The 24,353-nt window shown below is 36.1% G+C and overlaps 1 protein-coding gene across 1 annotated transcript in view; it reads left to right on the forward strand.

The window, feature by feature from the left end:
* The window catches only part of LOC150091190 (integrin alpha-9-like), a 570,795-nt gene that overhangs the window by 445,629 nt on the left and 100,813 nt on the right, over positions 1-24,353 (forward strand). The window contains exon 24 of the mRNA XM_090382714.1: positions 23,201-23,323. Within this exon, the coding sequence (XP_090238840.1) occupies positions 23,201-23,323 (123 nt within the window). The remainder of the gene's footprint in view (positions 1-23,200; positions 23,324-24,353) is intronic.

Raw genomic sequence — 24,353 nt, forward strand, 5'->3', positions numbered from 1 at the left:
ATGGATAGGAATAAGCAAGATTTTCTTCCCTTCATGGATCCAGTTTAATTTGTGCTTTCTTCTTTGCATTTACACACATCAAAAACTTGTTCTTTACTCTTGTATAGGCAGTAATTGCTTATAATCAGCCTTTACCAACTCAATCTTTTTTGTGGTAATATTACATCACCTTGTGTCTGTTATAGGTTTACATGCTAGTTGAAGAATTTTAAGCTTCAAAAAAAAAAAAGGATAAGTTTTTGAAGAATTTTGCTGTTTTAGTGACATAATTGTCAAATTAAATTGTACTCTATAATTATAGCCCTATAAAGACTAGGGCTATACTTTATAGCCCTAGTCACGCTCCTTATTTTATTTTTTAATTTAACTACAGATTTTCTAGGTTACTACTTAATATATGTAGAACCTTTGTATCATTTGCAATCTTGCCAATATAGTTGAGTGAGTGGTAGAGGAATTCAAATTTTTTAATTCTGGTAAATAGTTAGCTCTAAGGTTCAAATCACTTAGGTTGGTATTAGTTGGATAATTAAGTTAATTATTAAAAAGGTAAGTTTATTTGCAAAATTAACTTAACTATAAAGGTAAGCATAGGTGTCTCCTGAACTATTATAGAAAACATCTTGGGGTAAATGATGCTTTGTTTCTATCTTATTTTTTTAAATATTTGAGTACCTTGGTAGTCGGGTAGCAGAATCACATTTTAACAAGTTTAACCCTAAAATGGAGCATTAATTTGCAATAAAACTAATTAATTTAATAACATTAATAGTAGTCAATAATGCTAATTACCATAAAACTAATTAATAGTAGTCAATAATACTAATTACCATAAAACTAATTAATTTAATAACATTAATAGTAGTCAATAATACTAATTACATAAAACTAATTAATAGTAGTCATACTAATTACCATAAAACTAATTAATTTAATAACATTAATAGTAGTCAATAATACTAATTACCATAAAACTGATTAGTTCTAGTATTCTTGGAGATACAACCATTTTTGTCTTTAGAGTGTAAGCTTTTGCTTACTATGGAAGCATGCTATGTGAGGTTATACATGGAACCTACTTCAGTAGAAATGCGAAAGGGAGAAAATTCTGAGAAGTAGATCTGTATTAGTTCTCTCTCTCTCTCTATGGAAAGGTCAAATGGATAAGGGAAATACAAGGGGCAAACACCTACTTCTGTTGTAGGAAGCAAAAATTAGTAAAGCTCATAAGATGGTCAAGGGTGAAAGGATTAATCTGAGATTAGACAAAAATAAGGGGAGGGGAAAAAGGAGAATACTTGAGGTATATAAGGAATTGAGTGGCGGGAAAATGAGTTGTTCTTTCAGGTAAAGCTTTGGTGGTGTCTAGAGGCATGTAGTAGTTGCGTACTGGGGAGCATGCCGAAAAGGGTTTTGGATCAGTGAAAATTAGCTGAGTATGAGCAGAGTAGGCTAAAAGGGTTTTGAGTGATGTTTGACTAGCCTTAGTTAAGTATATGTGAAAGGTTATGAAAACCAGATGGTCCACTAGCACCTGAGTCCGGCCTGATAGTCCTAAAAGGGATGAGGAAGAAAAAAAAAGATCCCTCGAATTGCAAATCCCAGAATGGAAAAATTGTCCCTTAATAACAGAATTTGCCCAACCTGGTGTTGGGAAAAAGTACTGTAAGTACACTTTATTCATACTATTTCTAGTTTTTGTCCTGAGAAGAGGAATTAAACCTAAATTTAAGACTAAAGGAAAAGACACTCTCTGTTCCTGCTGAAAAAAAAGACTCAATTGACAAGTGTAATAAAAGGGGGAATTTTATCTGATTCGTAGAAGAAAAATATTTAATGAAGTAGCAGGGCCCCCTTGCTGAGAATTGAATTTATTGTAAAAGTGTAGCAATTGCGTATACAAAGAAAAAGAGAAAGGGGTTTATATGTCATAAATAACTTGCTTGTGAAGTTAAAAGTACACAGTTAAGTTAATAAGTTAATCTTATTATCTGTAACAATATGGTATAACCTTATGCTTGAAATTTTTATATTAAACATGTTGAAATTATATTTGTGTCTATGTCAGTTGTTTTACTTTACTCTAGTTTAACTTAAGATCCCTGGACACCTGGACACGCAGTCAGTGGCCCAAGGTAATGTAATGTTAACCTAAGTAAATAACAGTAGGTGAACAAAATATACATATAAAAATAAATAATATATATATATAGTACAGAAAAAAAAAAAATGTCTACAAGAGCAAAGTTATTTTTGTTATGGCATAACACTGCCATTGCATTTTCTTTAGTTCCTCCTCCATCTGATGTGTGTGTTTTTTCTATCCCATTCTTTCATCTTTAGTTTGAATGCTCATTACCTTCATTATATTTATTATGTTTTATTTTAAATTATGCCATTTGGGTTTCCTTAAAACTGCCACAGTAGAGTCTCCAAGCTGATAGTGCAGAAAATGAGAGTTGACAACTTTCTTTTCAGTTTCTGGAAAAAAAGCTTTTGGTTTAATTGTATGTCATTTTTTAGTTTTTAATAAAGAAAAATCAAATATTAAAAAAAATCATAATTTGCTGAATATTAAAATAAAAACATCACAAGTAAAATATAATGATCAATCTGTTAGGCATATCATGAAGTGCACAAAATTGAATATTATACTTGTTGCTAATTCAAATTTGGCTGTGTCAGATTCTGTTGTTCTCCTAACTCCACTAATCACATGGAAACTTAAATTTATCCAAGCCAAATTTGGTAACTTCAGTTGGCTTAATTTTTCTAGACAAGAACACAGCAGGTCAAGATGCTGAAGATTTTGCAATTACTAATCTCCTAGCCCCAAGTGCCAAGTGAGTGATCATAGCAATTTACAAGGTAATTTGAAAGTGCTTTTTCTTTAAGCTACTGATAATAGAGATTGTTAAAGCCTTTCCTTTATAAAGTTATTTATTTTTGACTCTTTCTAAATAAAGAAGTAAGCTTCCTGCCAAGAAAGGAAAGACACCTTTCTTTTTTATATATAATTTACTTCTCTAACACACTAACCTCTTATTGCTTGGTCACTGGTGGCACCCTGAGGGCTGGTAACCTGAGTATAAATCCAATACTCAGGGCAAAATGAGCACTTATAGATCCCTTAATGTCACTGACTGTAGAGCCTAATTGTTCACGTGAACTTGAGTCATCTCAAGCAAAAATAATAATTTAAAAAAATTATTTTTCACCTGAACTGCCTGCTTTCTTAATTCTACATTCCTTATCAATGAATGTAGTTTTTCCAGTGAAACCCCTTAGCAGCTTATCTCTATTTCTTGTGCAGAAAAGTATAGATGCTGTAGCAGGTACTCCTAACATACTCAAATGACTTTGCTCAGGAGATCTCTTTGTAGAAGCATCTAACCCGAATCATTTAGGTAGCTCCTGAAGCAAACGACCTTTGGAGGCCTTCCCATTAATTTAAACACTTGAAAAGATATTATTTTGGAATGGGACCTCCTTAATGTTCCAAGAAAGAAATTACTGAAGAAATTAAAGCGCAGCATGTCATCAGTGCTAAAAGAATAATGACTAAACAGGATGATGTCCTTACTCCCACAAAAAATGTTATCCTTACCTTCAATACTTCAAATCTTCCCACATTAGTTAAAGCTGGCTACCTTTCCTGTAAGATCTGACCATATATTCCAAATTCACTTAGATGCTTTAAATGCCAGAAGTATGGTCATTCTCAAACAGAATGTCAATGTAAGGCCATTTACCCCTCCTGTGGCTCTCCAGACCAGTCCCAAATTGAATATACAGCAGTAACACCAAAGTGTCCCAACTGCCAAAGTGCTCACCTTGCATAGTCCAGAACTTGTGTATCACTGAAGATGGGTAAGAAAATACCAAAGTACAAGATAGAAAAAATGTCTCATCCAAAAAGCATGAAAACAGATATTAAACGTGATGCCTTCCAAATCTTATTAAAATGCAGTCAAAAGCACTAAAGAGTTTTCAGCACAGACTTATATATTACAATTCCTCCTAAATTATCTCTTTCTCAATGAACCAGATCCATTCTCATCAATGGCAAAACACTGACAGCAACAAAGACCAAGAGTAAATCAAATTCTACTAATACAAAGCCATCAAAGCCACAACAAGACAATGCCCCCAAATCAGGAACATTAACAAAGGAAAAAGATGCAAAACTTACACAGAATAATCTAACTGATTGAACTATGGAAATTGACAAGAAGTCTGATAATGAAGATGCAGTTCTCCTACTACATGCTGAGGATGAGAGGGATATTGCTCATCAAGTTTTTACAAAGTTACAGAAATATAAACAGGATCAAGGGAAAACAAAGTGATCAGAGAGGTCCACTTAACCTAAACCGAAATAATGCAGAAAATCATTTAGTGTAATTGTAGAGGCCTCAGAAGCAATCTAGATGAATTAAAATATTTGATGCACCAGCATGATCTTATAAGTGTTTGTCTACAGGAAACATATTTATCATCAAATCATACTCTCCATTTCTCAAGGTATATATTATACAGATGGGACAGATGTTCTGAATCTCCAGCAAGAGGAGGAGTAGCCATTTTAGTTTGTAGAAACATACTATCCAAACCTATCCAGTTTTGCACCACTAGAAGCAGTATCTGTTCGCATTGTTCTTGGCATTACTCTCACTCTTGTCTCCATTTATATTCCACCAAACGTTCCGTGTTCCACTGCAGGACTTGATGATATACGAAATCAACTGCCCCACCCTGTATGTCATCTAGGTGATCCAAATGCTCATCATCCTTTGTGGTGTTCCCCAAACATAGATCAGAGAGCATGGATGATCAAAACTGTCCTTGACAACATCACTTAACATTGATGAATATTGGTGTACACGTATATCCACCTGCCTACAGGTGGACTTGGCACATCATGGCCTTAGTTGCCTTTGCACCATAAAAACTTAAATCAAATCAAAGCCTGTCTACATAATCAAGCTCTGCTCTTGACCTGCCCATAAGTTCTTCATCCATTTAACCTAACCTTGAGTGGACAGTATTAACTGACCTTCATACCAGTGATCATGTTCCTATAATTTGAAAAATACAGATGGATAAAAACTATGACTCCAGCCAACGAATTACTTGGAATTTTCACCGAGCAAACTGAGAACAGTTTTCTACTACAATCCAATTGGATAGCCACTTGATCCTTACTAAGTCTATTAATAATGCCACTAGGCATATAGTAGAAGAACTACTTGAAACTGTTGCCAGTGCAATACCAAAATCAAATAATACCAAACAAAGATGTAATGGTTGGTGGACGAAAGATTGCTTTCTTGCCAAAAGAAAGCAAAATAAAGCTTGGAACATTTTTTGCCGAAATGCATCACAGGAGAACCTTAATAACTATAAACAACTAAAAGCTGGAGCATGACAAATTCGTAGGGAAAGCAAAACAGGATGCGTGGATTCGATTCACTTGTACCATCTGCAGAAACACTGACCCCAGAATAATCTGGAGAAAGATCGATATCCTTGGTGGAAAGTGTCAACAAACTTCGGTCCAATCCTGTCTTGGAAAGGAATGGATATTTCTTCTCCGATTGATATTGCAGAGGTTAGCTGAAACATTCGCTGCTATCTCATCCTCTCAGTCTTATGAAGACTCATTTAGATGCACAAAAATGGCTGTGGATAAATATAAAATCAACTTTGATACAAACCAAGCATATTCCTATAACCTTCCATTCACTAGATGAACTCACGAAGCTATCCAAAATTCTCAAAATAGTTCTGCTGGACCAGATGGCATTTACTGCATAATGCTTCACACCTTAACTCCAACTCAAAAAAAGGTGCATTATAGCCAAAGTTGCTTATGCACCATGAAATCCCCCAAAACAACAACAACCAACTCATAATCTACACTAGTGAAATTTTATAACAGAATCTTTGAAAAGAATGTTTACCCTGATACATGTCATTCAATAGTGGTAGCCATAGCAAAACCAGAGAAAGATGCTTCCTCCCTAACAGTTATCATCTTGTATCTTTGGCCAGCTGTTTAGGAAAAATACTAGAAAAGATGGTTCACAGGAGACTTGTCTGGATTATTGAAAATAAAGATGCTATAACACACCACCAATTTGGCTTCTGCCGTAATAGGTGTACAACTGATGTTCACATCAAAGTTGAAGCTCACACTCAAAATGCTTTTGTTAAAAAGAACATGTCGTAATGATAATGTTTGATATTACCAAAGCATTTGACACAACCTGGAGATATGGAATCCTCCAAGATTTAAACAACCTTGGACTGACAGGTAAACTGCCTTGATTCATTCAGAATTTTCTCCATCTCAGGCCTTCTAAGTATGATTCCAGAATGAGCTATCCACAATTCACATGCAAGAAGGAATATCTCAAGGACTGATTTTAAGTGCCACACTTTTTGCTTTATGTACCAGTGGCATTACTTGAGCTACAGTGGAAACTGGCAGCTCTGTAGCCAGATGGGCAGGAGCAGCAATGCGTAGCACACGCTTCTTGATTAGACTGGGGTTCGAACCCATGACCACCAAATATGGAGGATGCAGAAAGGTCAGGGAATGATCGCCGCATATCCCCAGAGCAATGGTGCCTCCGTAGCCAGGTGGGCAGGAGCAGCACTGCGTAGCACACGCTTCTTGATTAGACCGGGGTTCGAGCCCATGAGCCACCAAATACGGAGGATGCGGAAAGGTTGGGAAATGACCACCGCATGTCCCCAGAGCAATATGGCCTTAGTTGCTAATGCTCCTAAAAACCAAATAACAACAACAACCCAGAGCAATATGGCCTTAGTTGCTAATGCTACTAAAAACCAAAATAACAACAACAGTGGAAATTTATATGTATGCAGATGATCTTGCTTCCTGTCAATCATCGAGCATGGCTACCATTGAAAGACAACTGCAATTAGCAATAACTAAAATTGAAACTTGGACAAAATGCAATGGCTATCATTTAACCAAGGGGAAAACTACAGCAATACACTTCTGTAAATTGTGATCGCTTAATCCGGAACCTGCATTAAAACTGAAAGGCAGAGAAATACCAGTGACAGATTTGATAAGACTACTAGGTTTGATTTTAGATACCAAACTAAATTTTTCATAAACATATAACCTACCTGCAAACTATGTGCTTCCAGAAATTAAACATCCTTCTTGCAGTATCCTCAACATCTTGGGGTGCTGACAGGTAGTCATTGCTTAATTTATATTGTGCTCTAATCATCATAATTAGATTATGGAGATTGTAAGATGCTGTTTTAGCTAAAACAGCATCTTACAATCTCTGAATGCCATCCAACACAGTGCCCTTTGATTTGCACTAGATGGCTTCAGAACCTCCCCAGTTCAGAGCTTGGGGGCTTATATGTGGAAACACATATAAGCCCCCTCCCCCACAACTCCACTTTATCATATAAGACAAAGCCTACTCTGCAATATGCTTCCAAAATAAGAAGCTCTTCTTCTCATCCTTGTTGGGTATACCTCAACCTACCTCTTTGGCAAACACACTATGAATCCAAGACTAATGAACTCAGGCCTGCTGGGATACACCTTCAAGAAATAATACAGAAGTGGAAAATCGATCTCAACAAAATTGAGGAAAGTACAAATGTGCCTTTACCTTCTTGGGATAGACATGATATAGACATCGATCTATACTTTTCTCAGTGGTCAAAAAACACCATTCCATCATTTAACATCCAACAGCTACATGCCAACCATATTTCAGAACACACTGGGAAACTCTAATCTATACGGATGGTTCTAAGTCACACTCACATGCAGGTGCAGCAGCTGTATTCCCTTCACATGCAATTTCCAAATCCCTTCCACTTGAGTACAGTATACATTCTGCAGAATTATATGCCATAAAGCATTAAGTGAAATATGTCAGCAGTCATCACTTTCTGGTTCTAATATATTCTGATGCTACCTCAGCCATACAGGGTAGACATTATTCTCGTCAATGCTACACAAATTGGCTTTCTAATTGACCTCTGCCAAAAAAACACTCTGAAATAACTCTTTGCTGGATCCCAGGACACTCTGGAATAGAAGGCAATGACAAAGCAGATAATGTAGTAAAATCGGCATCAGAACTACAAAGCAAAACAATGATAATTCCACTGATTTTAGGCCAATTGTTATTAGATCAAGTGAAAATGAATGGACCCAGATATGGAGAAATGAAACCAACAATAAACTGCAGAAAATAAAACCTAATACACAAATACGGGACTCAAGCATCAGAAAAAGTCGTAGAGAAGAAGTAATGCTTGCCAGACTATGAATTGGTGATTATTCTGAGCAAGAGGAAGAATCCCATCAGCATTGAGCATGCTAAAACCATTCAAGGCTTTATACACCTCTATCAGATCACCTCGCTGGTGCCTAGTCCCCAGACACTGTAATTTGCAAAACTTAAGCCTTTCTTCGTAAGAGCACCCCTTTGATTAATTCACTAATCTTGTTGCCCTTCTCTGTACTCGTTCCAGCATCTCTACATCCTTCTTGAAATGAGGCCTCCAGACCTGTATACAGTACTCTAGGTGTGGCCTGACCATTGCCTTATACAACGGAATAATCACCTCGTTATCCCTGCTAGAAAAATCCCTATATATCATCGACGATACACCATGAGCTGCTCTTGCAGCCCATCTGCACTGCTCAGAAAACTTCATATCTGCCTGAAAAACCACCCCCAGGTCCCTTCATTCTCTACCACTGTCAGTGTAGTACCACAGAGTTGATATGTTGCTCTGGGGTTACTGTTTCCCATATGTAGTACTTTACATTTGTCAATGTTAAACTTCATTTGCCACCTCTCTGCCCATCTGCTCAACCTTTCCAGATCCTGTTGCAGCAGCATAGTGTCAGTAGTGTCCTTGACAACCCTGCCTTCGTTATCGTCTGCAAACTTGGACATTAAGCTTGATATACCGTCATCAGTATCATTTATAAATACAAAAAACAATAATGGACCCAATACTGAACCCTGAGGGACTAGACTAATAACATTAGTCCACGATGAACAGTGTCCATTGATTACCACTCTCTGTCTTCTCCCCCTCAACCACCCCTTTATCCATAGCAGCAATTTGCCTCCAATGCCATACTGCTCCAATTTGTGCAGCAGTCTTCCATGTGCAACAGTAGCAAAAGCCTTTCTAAGATCCAAATATATAATTTCAAAGTTATTCCCTGCATCCAGTTCTTTTGTGACTGCATCATAATATCCAATCAAATTGGTCAGGCAACACTTCCCCTTAACAAAACCATGCTGTGTCCGAGCTATAACTGAAGTCTTGTCTAGATGATCCTGCAGTGCTTCTTTAACCAGTACCTCCATTAATTTTCCGGGAACAGAAGTTAAACTAACAGGTCTATAATTACTTGTATCGCCCTTTAATCCTCCGTTGTGAATTGGGGTCACATTTGCACATCTCCAGTACATGGGTACTTCTCCTGAGTCCAAGGAAGCTCTCATAATTACGGCTAAGGGTTTGCTTACTTCCTTTGCTGCCTCTTTTAATATAACTGGATAGATCCCATCCACCCCAAGTGCCTTTCTTGTATTTATCTTCAACAATTTCTCCTCCACTTTACTCTCAGTTATTACAAGATTCTCTAGCTTACTGCCAGAGTTGAATACACCTCTGGCATTCCCCTCGCTGAATAACTCCTCATGTGTGAATGTCGATGCAAAATATTCATTTAGTTTGTTAGCTACCTGAGCAGGATCATCAACAGTTGACCCATCGATATCAAGTGGACCAATCTAATTCATCCCCTTCCTTCTAGAGTTTACATAAGTAAAGAACTCTTTGCTGTTTTTCTTTGCATCCCTTGCCAAAGATTTCTCGTAATCTGCCTTCGCCAGCCTAACCTCCTTTGTAACTTGGTTACAGATCAACTTGTATCGTGTTAATTTGTATGTATCCCATGCATTTTTCTTCTCTGCCATATGTCTCATTAGTTCATCTGACATCCACTTAGGCCTAAACCTTGAACAATATTTCTTAGTTGGTATGTAAAGCCTAGTAGCGTCCAAGATAAGTTCTTTGAATGCTTCCCATTTTGAATTTGCTGTTGGTAACATCATCATTTGGTCCCACCGTATAGAATTTAAATACTGTCTCAGTCCATCGTAGTCGTCTTTACGAAAGCAATAACCCTTCCCTTTACCCCTAATGGTAGTTACCTCTTTGAGTAAATCCCACTTCAGCACACTGTGATCACTGCCACCTAGTGGTTCATTTACCTGCAGATTCTTAATACATGAAGAATCACTACTGATAATCAAATCAAGAGTATTACTCCCTCTAGTTGCCTCCCGAATATGCTGATGTAGAAAACAATCATCCAATAAATCCACAAAAGCCTTGCTAGTGTGTGAGTGACCAGCCCCCAAATTCAAATCAATATCTGGGAAATTAAAATCCTCCATTATTAAAGGACTCTCTGATTTACTGGCCCACTCTATTTCCCTGTACAGTTTCTTATTATACTCATCAGAGTCATTAGGCCTATAGCACACTCCTACTCTCAATTTTGATCTCCCAATGCTTATGTCACACCAAACTGACTTGACACTGCACTGTCCAGCAGTGTTGACTGGCTTCACTTCCTTGGATTTTATGTATTTCTTAACTAATAGCATAAGCCCTCCTCCCTTCCTATCCTGTCTATCCTTTCTGTAGACATTGTACTCCCCAAATTCCAATTCTGCATTCCTTACATCTGTGTGACACCACGTCTCTGAAATCCCCACAATATCTGCCTTTGATGTTTTGAGCAATACCTCAAATTCATCAAATTTATTTACTAAACTCCTAGCATTGGTGTAAACGCAAGTATACATGCACCTGTTCTTTTTCTTAGCTACCCTAACACAACCCATGTGTTTATTTGTACCCCAATGATTCCCAGCAGTCTCTGAAATATCCTGTATTTTATTTTCCAGGCTGCGGCTCATTCCAATAGAAGCAGTGCAAGAATCACTTTGACCTCTGCCAGTGGTGAAAGTGATAATCTATTAGTCCTTGTATCCCCCCAATCTAGTAGTTTTCCGACCCACCTAACACTACCGCGATGGCATCAGCAAACATTCTTGCACCCTTTCTATTTAAGTGTATCCCATCCCTGTAGAAGCAGTCTCTCCTGTTAACAATTACAGACCAGACTGAAAAAAATTCTACCCCTTGAGCCTTGCACAATCTTTCCAGGGCCAAATTGATCGACAGGGCTCTCATCATATACTCCCTCCTATCGTGTCTGGGCAGAATTGCAGACACTTTCAAATTCAACCGTAATTCACGGCTTTTTTTCAACAGTGACCTGTACTTGTTAAGTAATTCCGCCGGTCTCCTACTCTTAATATCATTAATAACATCTCAATATTCTTGTTCTTAAAGGAAGTGTAAGATCACTGTGGTATAGAAGATTCTTCTTTTTAAGGAAGGCTGCATGTGCTTGTTCAATTCTTGAGTGTACTTCAATAGAATGGTTCAAGTCCTCTCTCCGCATACAAACAAGATAGTGATAAATTTTAACCCTTTCAATTTCTTCATTATTGATTGTAATTTTTGTTTGCACTTCTTTCTTACCGATCACCATAAGTTTTGTTTTCTTGATGTTTAACTTCAGACCAAAATTTTCTTATGCTATTAATTAACCCTATCCATTAACACATGTAAATCCTTCTCACGAGCTGGCCAGAAATATAGTATCATCTGCATATCTCATTATATTTATTGTATTGCCATTAATCTTTATCCCTTCTGTACATCCCCTCTAAAGCTTCTTTAAGAATTTCTTCAGCATACATGTTGAACAATATAGGTGATAGAATACAACCTTGACGAATTCCTCTTTTAATTTATCTCTTCTGATTCTTCTCCTTGTATGCATACCTTTGCTGATTTTCCCCAATACAAATTCATTATTATTCTGATGTCTTTGCTATCAATTCCAGTCTTCTCATAATTCAAGAAGCAGATGAAATACCTCTTAGTTCACATCTCGACATCTTTCTATTATAGTCTGAACTGTAAACAGGGCTTTCCTGGTACCCAGTCCTTTTTGGAAGCCAAATTGAGAATCACTAAGTGTTACCTCACATATTTTATAAATTCAGTTGTGTATAATCTGTAGAAGTATCTTCAATGCATGGCTCATCAAATTGTTCTAAATTGAGAACTATTTGCATTTTCACAATTCGGTAAGCGTATGAATGACTTCTCAACCATTCTCTAAGAATTTCTCCAGTGTCATAAACTTTTTTGAGCAGACCAACCAACACCTTCACCTTTATTATCTTTAATATTTTTGTTGGAATTTCATCAGGACTATTTGTCTTGTCTAAGCTTATCTTTAGGCAAAGTAACATATCTCTATTAGGGATAAATATGACTTCCAATCCCTGTTAGCATAAGCACATCACAAATATTGCCTCCTTTGCAACTAAAAAAAAACTGTTTTTTCTTTTTCTCTAAACAACTACTCTTTGCATGAATCTCAAATCTACTCTACCATGGAATATCGCTCCTACATCTGCTAATGCAATCAAAACCTCTTTGAGGCTCCTGGACTCCATTCAAAATACGGTGGTAAGTTTAGTTAATGAATGAGACCTGTGGAAGAGAAGAAAAGTGCATGGAATGCATATAAATTATCTTGTGATACAGAATTTCCCTGTATAAATTAGTCCATAATCAAGTCACAAAGGAGGTTATACAAGCAAAGGCAGATTATGAGAACTCTCTGGCTAAGAATGCAAAGAAAAACAGCAAAGACTTCTATGATTATATTAACAGTAGAAGGAAGAGTTTGAATCAAATTGGGCCACTCGATGTTCATGGGTTAAATGTGTGATTACCCTGCTCTGGTTCCACACAAATTGAATAGATATTTTGCATCTACATTCACACATGAGGAATTCTTTAGGGAAGGGAATGCCAGAAGTTTATCAAACTTTAATGAGGGCTAAATAACTGCGATAACTGAAAGGAAAGTGGTTATGGTGGTTTAATGGCACATAAGCTGCTATGGCTATAATGCAGGAAAGTGGAGGAGAAATTGATGAGAATGGACATAAAATAGGCACCTGGGGCAGATGAAATTTATCCAATTATATTAAGGGAGTAAGCAAAGGTGGTAATTAAACCCTTAGCCATAATTATGATAACATCATTGGATTCAAGAGAGTCCTATGGACTGGAGAAGTTTGAATATATTCTCAATTCATGAAAGGGGGATCAAAAGGTGACATGAGTTATTACAGAACCTATTAGATTAATGTCTGTTCCAAAGAAAATAATGGAATCATTAGTTAAAGAAGTATTTCAGGACCATTTGGACAGGCCAGTTATACTGAAATAATAGTGTGAATTTGCAAGGGGCAGTCTTGTTTAAACAATCTGATAAGTTACTATGTGCAGTGACTAAGGAATTAGATGCAAAAAATAATTTTGACATCATATACTTAGATTTCAGGAAGGCTTTTGATACTGTTGCACATAAAAGACTGCCATACAAATTGGAGCAATGTGGTATTAAGGGCAAGTTAATGCTATGGATGAAGAGTTCGTTAAGTGGAAGAAGACAGAGTCCTTATCAATGGGCACTGCTCTTCTTAGACTAATGTCATTAGTCCCCCACCCCAGGGTTTAGTGGTGGGTCCATTGTTGTTTTCAATATTTATCAATATTATTGATGAAGATATATCAGACTTAATATCTTAGTTTGCAGATGATACAGAGGTTGCAGAGGTTGGCTCACCGTGATGACTGTTGTTAATGACAGTCATCAGGGTGAGCTACTGCAACAAAATCTAGGAAAATTGGGTTGATGGGCTGAGAAATGGCAATTGAAGTTTAACAAATGCAAGGTACTGCACATGGGTAGCAATAACCCCAGAGTAACTTATCAACCGTGTGGTACTATACTCACAGTAGTGGAGAATGAAAAAGATCTAGGGGTAATTGTGCAGTGAGACATGAAATTCTCTGAGCAGTGCAGACACGCTGCCAGGACAGCCCATGGGGTTTCATCAATGATATACAGAAACTTTGCTAGCAGGGATAAGGAGGTTCCTAAAGTGAGGCCTCCAGACCTGTATACAGGTCTAGAGGCCTCACTTTAGGAAGGATGTAAATCTGCTGGAATGGGTGCAGAGAAGGGAAATCAGATTGGTGAAGGGAACAAAAGGCTTCAGTTCTTCAAATTGCTTCTCTCAAGACCAGGCACCTGTGGGGAGATCTGATTTGAGGTGTTTTAGAGCCTTGACTGGATTGAGTAAGCTGAATGTTAATGGTATTCTTCCACTTGCTGAGACCACACACACACGCGTGCGAGGAGATATAAGTAAATTTAGGTTCGGGGGTGGTCGCAGGTGTACAAAAGTTTGTCTTCAGCCATCAGGTGGTTGATTGTTGGAACAGGTTCCAATATGTTGTTGTGGAAGTTGATGAGTTGAGGGTATGGATGGGTGAATTTGTGTGTGTGTGTGTGTGTGTGTGTGTGTGTGTGTGTGTGTGTGTGTGTGTGTGTGTGTGTGTGTGTGAGAAAAAGGTGGGGCTGACGTTTACAAGGATTGATTTAGCTAAATTGTTTTGTCTTCCCACTAAAACATTATCAGATATTAGCATTTAGGGAACTGGTGCTGGATATTTTGAGAAGTTATAGCTGTTGGTACTCAATTGGCTAGTGAAATATACTTTCATCAGTGAAATACCTAAGTAAATGTCATAATATGCATACAGATAATCAACATACAAGTCCACTGCTTTCTGAGGAACTGCATAAAAATAAAACCACTTGTTATGGCTATTCATCCTATTGATAGGATTGCCGCCAGTTGAAGAAGATCAAAATAACAAAGAATAGAATTTTTGGCAACTCCAGCAACCAGATTTGTTTAATGAAGGACACAAAAGGGAACTCTTACAATGAAAGTCTTCAGCTGCATATGGAAAATAGGCACACCTGTGAGGAGCCTCAATTTGAAGTGTTTAATGTTTTAAATGCATTGAGCAAACTAAATGCTAATGACATACTTACTCTTTCTGTGACAACAAATATCATCATTCTTCTCTTTCTTGGTGATTCCTTTCTACTTCTCTCTCTCTCAGGATAACTCGGGAATTTTTTTGGCTGGTGCAGCATAAGTCTCAGGCTTCCTTACATTGTATGGCTAATAATAATAATAATTATACAATAATACATATACTATTCATAAAAATGTGTCTTATTTATTTTAAAATACTTTAATCAAACATATAATGTACTTCATACATTCTATTTCCCTTAAAATATTTGTCACTCAAAGTTTTTCTTATAATCCATATTTCTTTCTTTCTTTCTTAAGAAACCAGTTATAATCTGATTATGTCAGTATCCTACTGCTTTTCCATTGTGGATATGTCCTGATGAAAGTATTCCCTTCGTTCATGACTTGTCTCCCAGATTTTAAGTGGGAAATAAAACTGAGATGGGAATGAAGAAAATAAATTTTCAAAGACTTTCAGCAGTTCATCCTTATAATATTGCATTAAAGTTGATACCAGAGATTCATCTTCTTTGAAGAAATTCATGTACAACTGCTTTGAATAATTGCCAAGCTGCTAATTCAGTATCCCCTTAATTTGTTTCAAGTACATCATCACGAGGAGTTTCTTTGTATGAGACTCAATGAAAATTCCTTCTTTCAGTTTTGCACCTGTTAAATTAGGAAACATTTCCCTTAGGTAGCAAAATCCACTTTCTTCTTGATACAGAGCGTTAACAAAATTCTTCATTAATCCAAGCTTTATATACAAAGCTAGAAGAGCCTTTTTTGGTTCAACCAGTGGAACATATTTAATATTACTTCTCCGTGATAAAAATCACTGTTTCTCACTGCTGCACAATATAATACTTTCTGTTTCATGACTATCCCACATATAGAAAATAGTATTTTCTGAAACCTCCCTGTAGATGAGTGAGTAATCCAATTATCTTATCATCACAGACATACCAAGGAAAGTTATGATACTTTATTACACTGATTTTGGGCATATTTTCATATGTTTCTTTCACGCCAGTAACATCAAGTAGAGGAACATTTCTGTTGTGCAGCAAAACTGCTTTTAATTTTGCTCTTAATTTTGTGGAATCAATAAATATTTGCCGTTCATTAGGATTGTGTTAAATTCCCAGTTTTGTTCAGAAGACCATAACAGAAACATACACTACCTTCTATAAAGAAATATTTTTGAAAACACTTTGTGATAGTTTTCAATATAATTGTAATTTTAGTTCTTGCTTCAAGTAACATCCACTTTTGAAACCTAGAACAAAGAATTCTGCTTGCTCTTTACATAAGTTTAAATCATAAACTAAGTCATTCAACTTGTCTTGTTTATGTAAGTGCACTGCATTATAATGTTGTGATTGATAGTCCAAATTTGTTGAACTGGATGGGTCAGCAAATTATGAAACACAAGGATCCTCACTATTTTCATCACTGCTTCTTTTTTATCCCATGATTTTGGGGAACAGCAGGTCTTATTTATTCCATCATTTTGGGGAACAGCAGGTCTTATTTATTCCATCATTTTGGGGATGGCAGGCCTTTGTTATGCAGAACAGGCCTTACTGTAGATGACATGTTAGGATATCTGATGCTGTGCCTGCTTTTTTTTTTGGACATTCCTGATGTATTTGTTATGCAGAAATAGCATAACAAATTGCTCAGTTCTTGCCCTATCATAGGCACAACAAAAGACATGATTTTAATATCATAAATATGGAATTCAGGAAAGCTTTTGATACTGTTTCACATAAAAGACTGCTATATAAATTGGGGCAATTAAGGGCAAGTTACTGCTATGAATAAAGGGATGGTTGAGTGGGAGAAGACAGAGTGGATATTAATGGACACTGCTCTTTGTGGAATGATGTTATTAGTAGTTCTCCAGGGTTCAGTGCTGGGATCATTCTTGTTTTCTGTATTTATTAATGATATTAATGAAAGTACGTAAGGCTTAATGTCTAAGTTTGCAGATGATACAAGGTTAGCACGGTGGTTAACAACAGTAATTAGAGTAAGCTACTACAACAAGATCTAGAAAAATTAGGTAGATGGGCTGAGAAATGGCAGTTGAAGTTTAACATTGACAAATGCAAGGTACTGCGTACGAGTAGCTGGAATCCCAGATTAACATACAATTGCATGGTACTACACTTAGGGTAGTGAAAAATGAAAAAAAAAGACCTGCGGTAATTGTGCAGTCAGATATGAAGTTCTCTGAGCAGTGCAGACAAGCTACCAGGATAGCGCATGGACTTTGTTACTGATATACAGGAATTTTGGCAGCAGGGATAAGGAGATGATTATCCCATTGTATATGGCAACAGTTAGGCCACATCTTGAGTACTGCCTTCAGGTCTGGAGGCCTCATTTTAGGAAGGATGTAGCTCTGCTCAAATTAGTGCAGAGAAGGGCAATGACATTGGTGAAAGGAACAAAAAGGGTGATCTTACCAAGAAAGGCTTCAGCAAATTGCAGCATCTGGAGATTGGGCTCCTGTGAGGTGAGCTGATTGAGATGTTTAAGGCTTTGAATAGATTGAGCAAGGTCAATGCTAATAACATTCTTTCCCTTGCTTAGACTACACATGTGAGGGGGTTTAAATTCAAGTTGAGGAAGGATGGTTGCAACACAGATGTGTATAAGTTTGCCTTCAGTGAGCAGTTAGTTGTTGGAACAAACTTCCATCCGTTGTTGTGGAAATGAGTACTTTGAATAAATTAAAGGAAGAACTAGACAAATTATTGTTGGAGATGGATAGGTAATGTTTTGATGTGAGAAGATTTTTTTTTTTTTTTTTTTTTGTTGTTGCTTTATAAGCTTGCTTTCTTGCATCATTTTCTGCTACTAATACTAATATCATTTTTTTAGTACTGTTTTATAACAAGGACTTAAGCATATTTTGTGCATATGATATAAAACAATTCACATTGTTTGTTATTAACCTATTTACTCACTTTATCTTATATTTCCACTTAAATTATTTTGTATTTAAGTATTTTAACTATATTTTGTTACTACGTGTTATGCTACTGTCACTTGTGGTTACATTTTTGCTTAAGTAAGCCCAGTAAATATGAGATAATGTGTACATTATCTACATTTGATGTGAGATAATATATACATGAACATCCTTGCATGGATGCAAAAGAGAAGCGAGAATAGTTAGAGAGAAGTGGATTTTTTGGGAGCTATACTGTGTTGTGTGCTTGTTCAAAAGAAATGTGATCTTGTATTAAATTTAATCCTGTCAGTCATTTAATTAGAGAAAAGTTGGTAATAATGAGCTTAGAGTTATGTGATTAAGGTTTATTGTTATTGACATTCCTTAGAATATAAGAGCATTTTTATTTTAATTCTGCATACCTACATTGTGCATAAACATTGTTATGGCTGTTGTCTTAGAGGATTAGGAAGTACAGTAGAACATCGGTTATCTGGAAGTCAGTTATCCAGAATAATTTGAAAGGCTGATTTTTCTTCTTTTTATTAATGGTAGTATTTCAGACAAATGTTTATTATGCTATGAGAGTATAGTATTTCTATCTGTTTTTTTACGTCGTATATCTGGTGAAATGTTGGATTAGGACTAATGGGTTTTCTCAGAAATCATGAGTGATAGAGTTTAGTCATTTGCTTCTGAACCCAATTTTCCATGACATATTTTGTTCTCTTCATTTCATATTATCTTTAGTTCAGTTCCAGATTTGGTAAGAATAATATCGGCCCGAAACTGCACAATTTATTATTTTCCCCGGTAAAATGTCAACAAAAAGAAACAGCACTGAAATGGTCAGAAAACCAGGAAGAATGCAATATAATCAAATTGATATTATTAAGGAACTTGAGAGATTTAGCAGTAAAAAAAAAAAAAAAAAAAAAAAAGTCCAAACAAACGAAACAAAACACGATCGAACATTATTTTAAAAAATAAAATTTTTTGCTGCATAAAATTTGCAGAGAAATACCTATCCGATTATACATACATATGAAAATTTGTGAATTTTTAAGTTATTATTATAATTTTTTTGACTAAATAATTCTTTTTTTCCACGCTATTTAAAGTGTTTTTCTTTTACCTTAATACATTATAACAGAATTTATTTAATTTTACCTTATGTTTGATTATCCGGAAAATTTGGAGTGAATGGATGGGTGGAAATGGGAAAGGTTTTTTTTTTTTTTTTGGCTGATGCTGTATAAGCTTGCTTTCTTGCATTGTATACCTCTACTTTTGCTATCCGGGAGAGGTCTGACATTAATTATTGTGGATAACTGATGCTCTACTGTATTTAAAAACTTTCAGGTGAAGATTAGCAGGTGCAATTTATATTGTATAATATAGGTTTGTAAGAGAATAGAGGTATCAGCTTACATGTTTCATATACTCATAGTAATGAGTGAATCTATTAAAAATGAAGATACTATTCAAGATAAGGTATACATCTTTTGTTGTTATTGGTTGGAGATAAAGAATAATTAAACTGCAATCACATTAAGAAATTAATGAATCATGAAGAAATAAAAAGGAAACTGACCTAATGAGAAAGTGGCTATTTAACCATTAATCATATGATGTTTAAAAAGTAAAGTGTGTCTGTAAAGTATATAAAGAGTTTCTGTCAGCTATATTAGCATTAGCCTTCTTGAAATGAAGCCTCCAGACCTGTATACAGTACTCAAGGTGTGGCCTGACCATTGCCTTATACAAGGGAATAATCATCTCCTTATCCCTGCTAGAAAAATTCCTGTATATCATTGACAATACTCCATGAGCTACTCTTGCAGCCCATCTGCACTGCTCAGAAAACTTCATATCTGCCTGCACAATTACCCCCAGGTCCTTTCATTCTCTACCACTGTCAGTGTAGTACTGCAGAGTTGATACGTTGCTCTGGGGTTATTGTTCCCCATTTGTAGTACTTTACATTTGTCAATGTTAAACTTCATTTGCCACCTCTCAGCCCATCTGCTCAATCTTTCCAGATCCTGTTGCAGCAGCATAGCAACAATAGGATACTACTGATCCTGTTACAGCAGCATAGCATCAGTAGTATCCTTAACAACCCTGCCAACCTTTGTATTGTCTGCAAACTTTGACATTAAACTTGATATGCCATCATCAATATCATTTATAAATACAGAAAACAACAATGGGCCTAACACTGAACCCTGAGGGACTCCACTAATAACATTAGTCCACAATGAGCAGTGTCCATTGTTTACCACTCTCTGTCTTCTCCCCCTCAACCATCCCTTTATCCATAGCAGCAATTTGCCTCCAATGCCACACTGCTCCAATTTGTGCAGCAGTATAAAGAGCTTATCCATGTGCAACGGTATCAAAAGCCTTTCTAAGATCCAAATATATAATATCAAAGTTATTCTCTGCATCCAGTTCTTTTGTGACTGCATCATAGTATCCAATCAAATTGGTCAGGCAAGACCTTAACAAAACCATGCTGTGTCCAAGATATAGCTGAAGTCTTGTCTAAATGATCCTGCAGTGCTTCTTTAACCAGTGCCTCCATTAATTTTCCTGGAACAGAAGTTAAAATCACAGGTCTATAATTACCTGTGTCAGCCTTTGATCCTCCTTTGTGAATTGGGATCACATTTGCACATCTCCAGTCTATGGGTAACTCTCCTGAGTCCAAAGAAGCTCTCATAGTTATGGCTAAGGGTTTGCTTACTTCCTTTGCTGCTTCCTTTAATATAACTGGATAGATCCCATCTACCCATGTAAATATGTAAGTTTTTTATACTGTTTTACATTATATGTTAGCATATGCAGTTAATTTCAAGTTTACTAGACATTAACTCTTCAGGGCAAAAGCCTCAAGCTTATGAAAGCTATATAAAGTCACTGCACATTGCATTGGGCATAGCCTACTTCTCTATAGCTATGAGAAAACTGAGTTTGCTACTTAGCATCAGTCTCATATTGTGGAGGCCCTTCACCATGAGTTACTTTTGTATTGCACTACTGTAAATAAAAAGCACTCCTGCAATACCAAGGCAACTTGTTGCACTTCACCAGAGTATTGCACCCTCTAAACTGCCTACCTGCCCACCAATGAAACTCCAATCAGAGTCAAAATCCAGATCTGAGTAGAGGCATATGCTTGAAATAAAAATGAATATTCTTCTCCATATGAGAAATGCTTTTTAATTTAATGCAGTGCTAAGGCAACTCATGGTTAGGTATGAGGAATACAGCAGTTTCTCACAGTATGAGAAATACAGCAGGTAGCAAATCCAGTTTTCTCACAGCTACATACAGAAAGAAGCTATATCTGACAAGTACAGTAACTTTCAAGTTTAGTTAATAACTACCAAATGAATCTGATTATATGGCTTTATGCAAGTGAAATTGTTTGAAAATGATGCAAAAGGTGTATTAGTTTTTGTGTACAGTCAATTAATATGTTTCTTGCAAATATAATATTATCTTGCCTCAATTTGTTGTTCTGTTCAGTTTATGCTAATTGAAATGTGCATGTAATGGATTACTAAGAAATGGATAGCAAAGCTATGTATATAGAAGAATTTTTGTTTGAGAGGAAGAAACTCAACTCTAAAATAATAATCTTTGGGGTTGATACACAAAGGAAAGAAGCTCACAATATCTATCCCAAATTTCAAATTTCAGAAAGAGTACTAGAAATTCTTTGGAGATTTATGAATGTGTAACTCATTTTGCATATATTTAAATATTAGTTCAAATTATGGTGGATTTTTAGGAAGAGGAGAAGAAGAAAGTAATAATAGAGGAAACATACAGAAAGAACTGTGAATAGCATAAACTCTTCAGTACAAAAATAAAAATAAAAGTTAAGTAAAAAATTATTTTGTTTTATTTGTTTTACCAAAAAAAGTGACATGCATCTCCACTGACAATACAGTCAAGGAAATTAGGATTTTCTTGACAAGTGGATGAAGTGTTCACATGATGACACTCTTCCTTGCCTCTGCTGATCCATGAGACTGTGGGGTATGGACCTTCTTTTTCCCTAAATCTTCATACAGAATTTAATGATTCGTCTCCTTATTTATATTCAATTCATCAGCCATCATTCTGGAATTCAGCTGACACCCTCTTACCACAGTTTCCTGAACTTTTGCAACTCTCTCTCTCTCCTCATTTTGAGAGGTTGACGGATGCCACTTCTTGGGTCATTGCTGACATCCTCATATCCATCTTTGAACCACCTATACCATTCAAACAAACTGGTACAACCTAACGTTTCATCACCATAAACAGTTTTAACCTTTCATACATTTCCGTTGCACATTTTCCTAGTTTTAAAGCAAATTTTGATATTTGTTTGTTGCTCCATTGCAAAATCGTGACATGGAATGTTAACACTACTAATGGAACTAGTTGTTATTGCACCTTAGACAATCTCTGTACCACCATCTGTTGTAGGAAGTTTGAACCACAACATATCACTTCAGTTTATTTTCAGACATGACCACAACATCACCAGTCTGGGAACTTTAGCAATTTTAGTGCTTACTAATATATATGAGTGATAATGTGCCAATAAACACAAATAAGACAAATAAGTAACACAAATAAGCATGCTTATTTGTAGTGTAGCACTGAGGCAGTTTATGGTGGTACCCTTGTAACATGAGGGATTCAGTGCCATCAAAAGGTCTATTATCCTTTCTTTTATTATTTGCACATTCTATAAAAAATAGATATGTCTCATTATTATAAAAATAAGATTTGGTTGTATAAGAGTTATTATATAAATCTGCAAGTAGTTTATTAGGGTCATGAATAATTCAGTTCACATCATAATAAACATTTATTTGCACATTGAAATTTCAGTATCTATTTTTATATGGTGACCTCAATGGATTTATTTTCAAAAATTATTTCAATTTTTAATGGTGCAATACTATGATTAAAACCCATAGGATGGAAACCAGTGATATTAAGTAAAATGTGTAAAACACATTTCACAAAAGAAGTTCTTTTCTTTTGTAATAGTTTGTTCTTGTTACCTTTATTTTTGAATCAAAATTTATCAGCCATTGCTTCCTCTAACCATGATGGTTTGTTCTTCTAGAACTGTACTACAGCTATTTGTCAAGTTATTCAGTGTTCTGTTGGGCCTTTCCTTGATAACAGAAAAATGGCAACAATTCGGATTCTAGCAACTATAAATATCAATGTCTTGATTCATGATTTAGTAAGTACAAGTTCTATATGTTTAATATTTAATTTTTCTGATGTAAAACTATGTTTAATAATGACAGCAATGCTATACTTAAAATCAAGTTTAATTTGTGGAAGTATTCTCTCATGTAGAGATACAGACACCAGAATAATAATCACAATTTGCAAATATTTTTATTGATAATATTTTATAAATATAGTACTAATAAAGGCCAAAAAATGCAAAAAAAAAAAAAAAAACCACAACAAACTCTATAGAGACTACAAATCACTCCCGTCCCTTCCCACTGAAGATACTGATCCAGTTACCCTTAACAATATAGTTATTTAAATTTATCTGATACTCTAATAAATCTTTTGAGAAGTTCTTTTCTCTTTTGTTAAATATTGATTCATTCTTCTAGGGCTCACATCTGGTGAGTATGTGCTTGGCACTCCCAGAGTCCTGAGCTAGTTATAATCATTCTTCTCTTTTTTTTTTGTGATTCCCTTCTACTTCTGACTCTGGTAAACATTACCATAGTGAATTTTTTTTGGCTGGTGCAGCAAAAGCCTCAGGCTTTCTTGCATCATATGGCTAATAATAATAATAATAATAATAGACATGACCAAGTAGCCAGGATAATACATCAGAAGCTAGTGAGGAAATACCAGTTGACCAAAGAGAGTGTACCATACTACAAGTGCAAACCCCAGGAAGTACTAGAGACTCGAACCCACAAGCTGTACTGGGACCGCGGCATAATAACGGATAAGACATCCTGCACAACAGACCGGACATAACCCTTGTGGACAAGATGGAAAAGGCTACCTACCTGATTGATAGTGGTGCCTAACACTAGCAATGTCCAGAAAACCCATGAGGAAAAAATTAGGAAGTACACGAACCTGAGACATGAGGTCAAGGAGATGTGGCATTAGCAAGAAGTATCGACCATCCCGATCATCGTGTCAACCACCGGTATGGTGCCAAAGACTCTACATAGCACCTTGCAGCAGTAGGTCTCCCAGAGAACACCTACAAGGAACTCCAGAAAGTCGCA

This window comes from Mastigoproctus giganteus, chromosome 1 (genome assembly GCF_048544385.1).
Source record: "Mastigoproctus giganteus isolate SK-2022 chromosome 1, ASM4854438v1, whole genome shotgun sequence".
NCBI lineage: Eukaryota > Metazoa > Arthropoda > Arachnida > Uropygi > Thelyphonidae > Mastigoproctus > Mastigoproctus giganteus.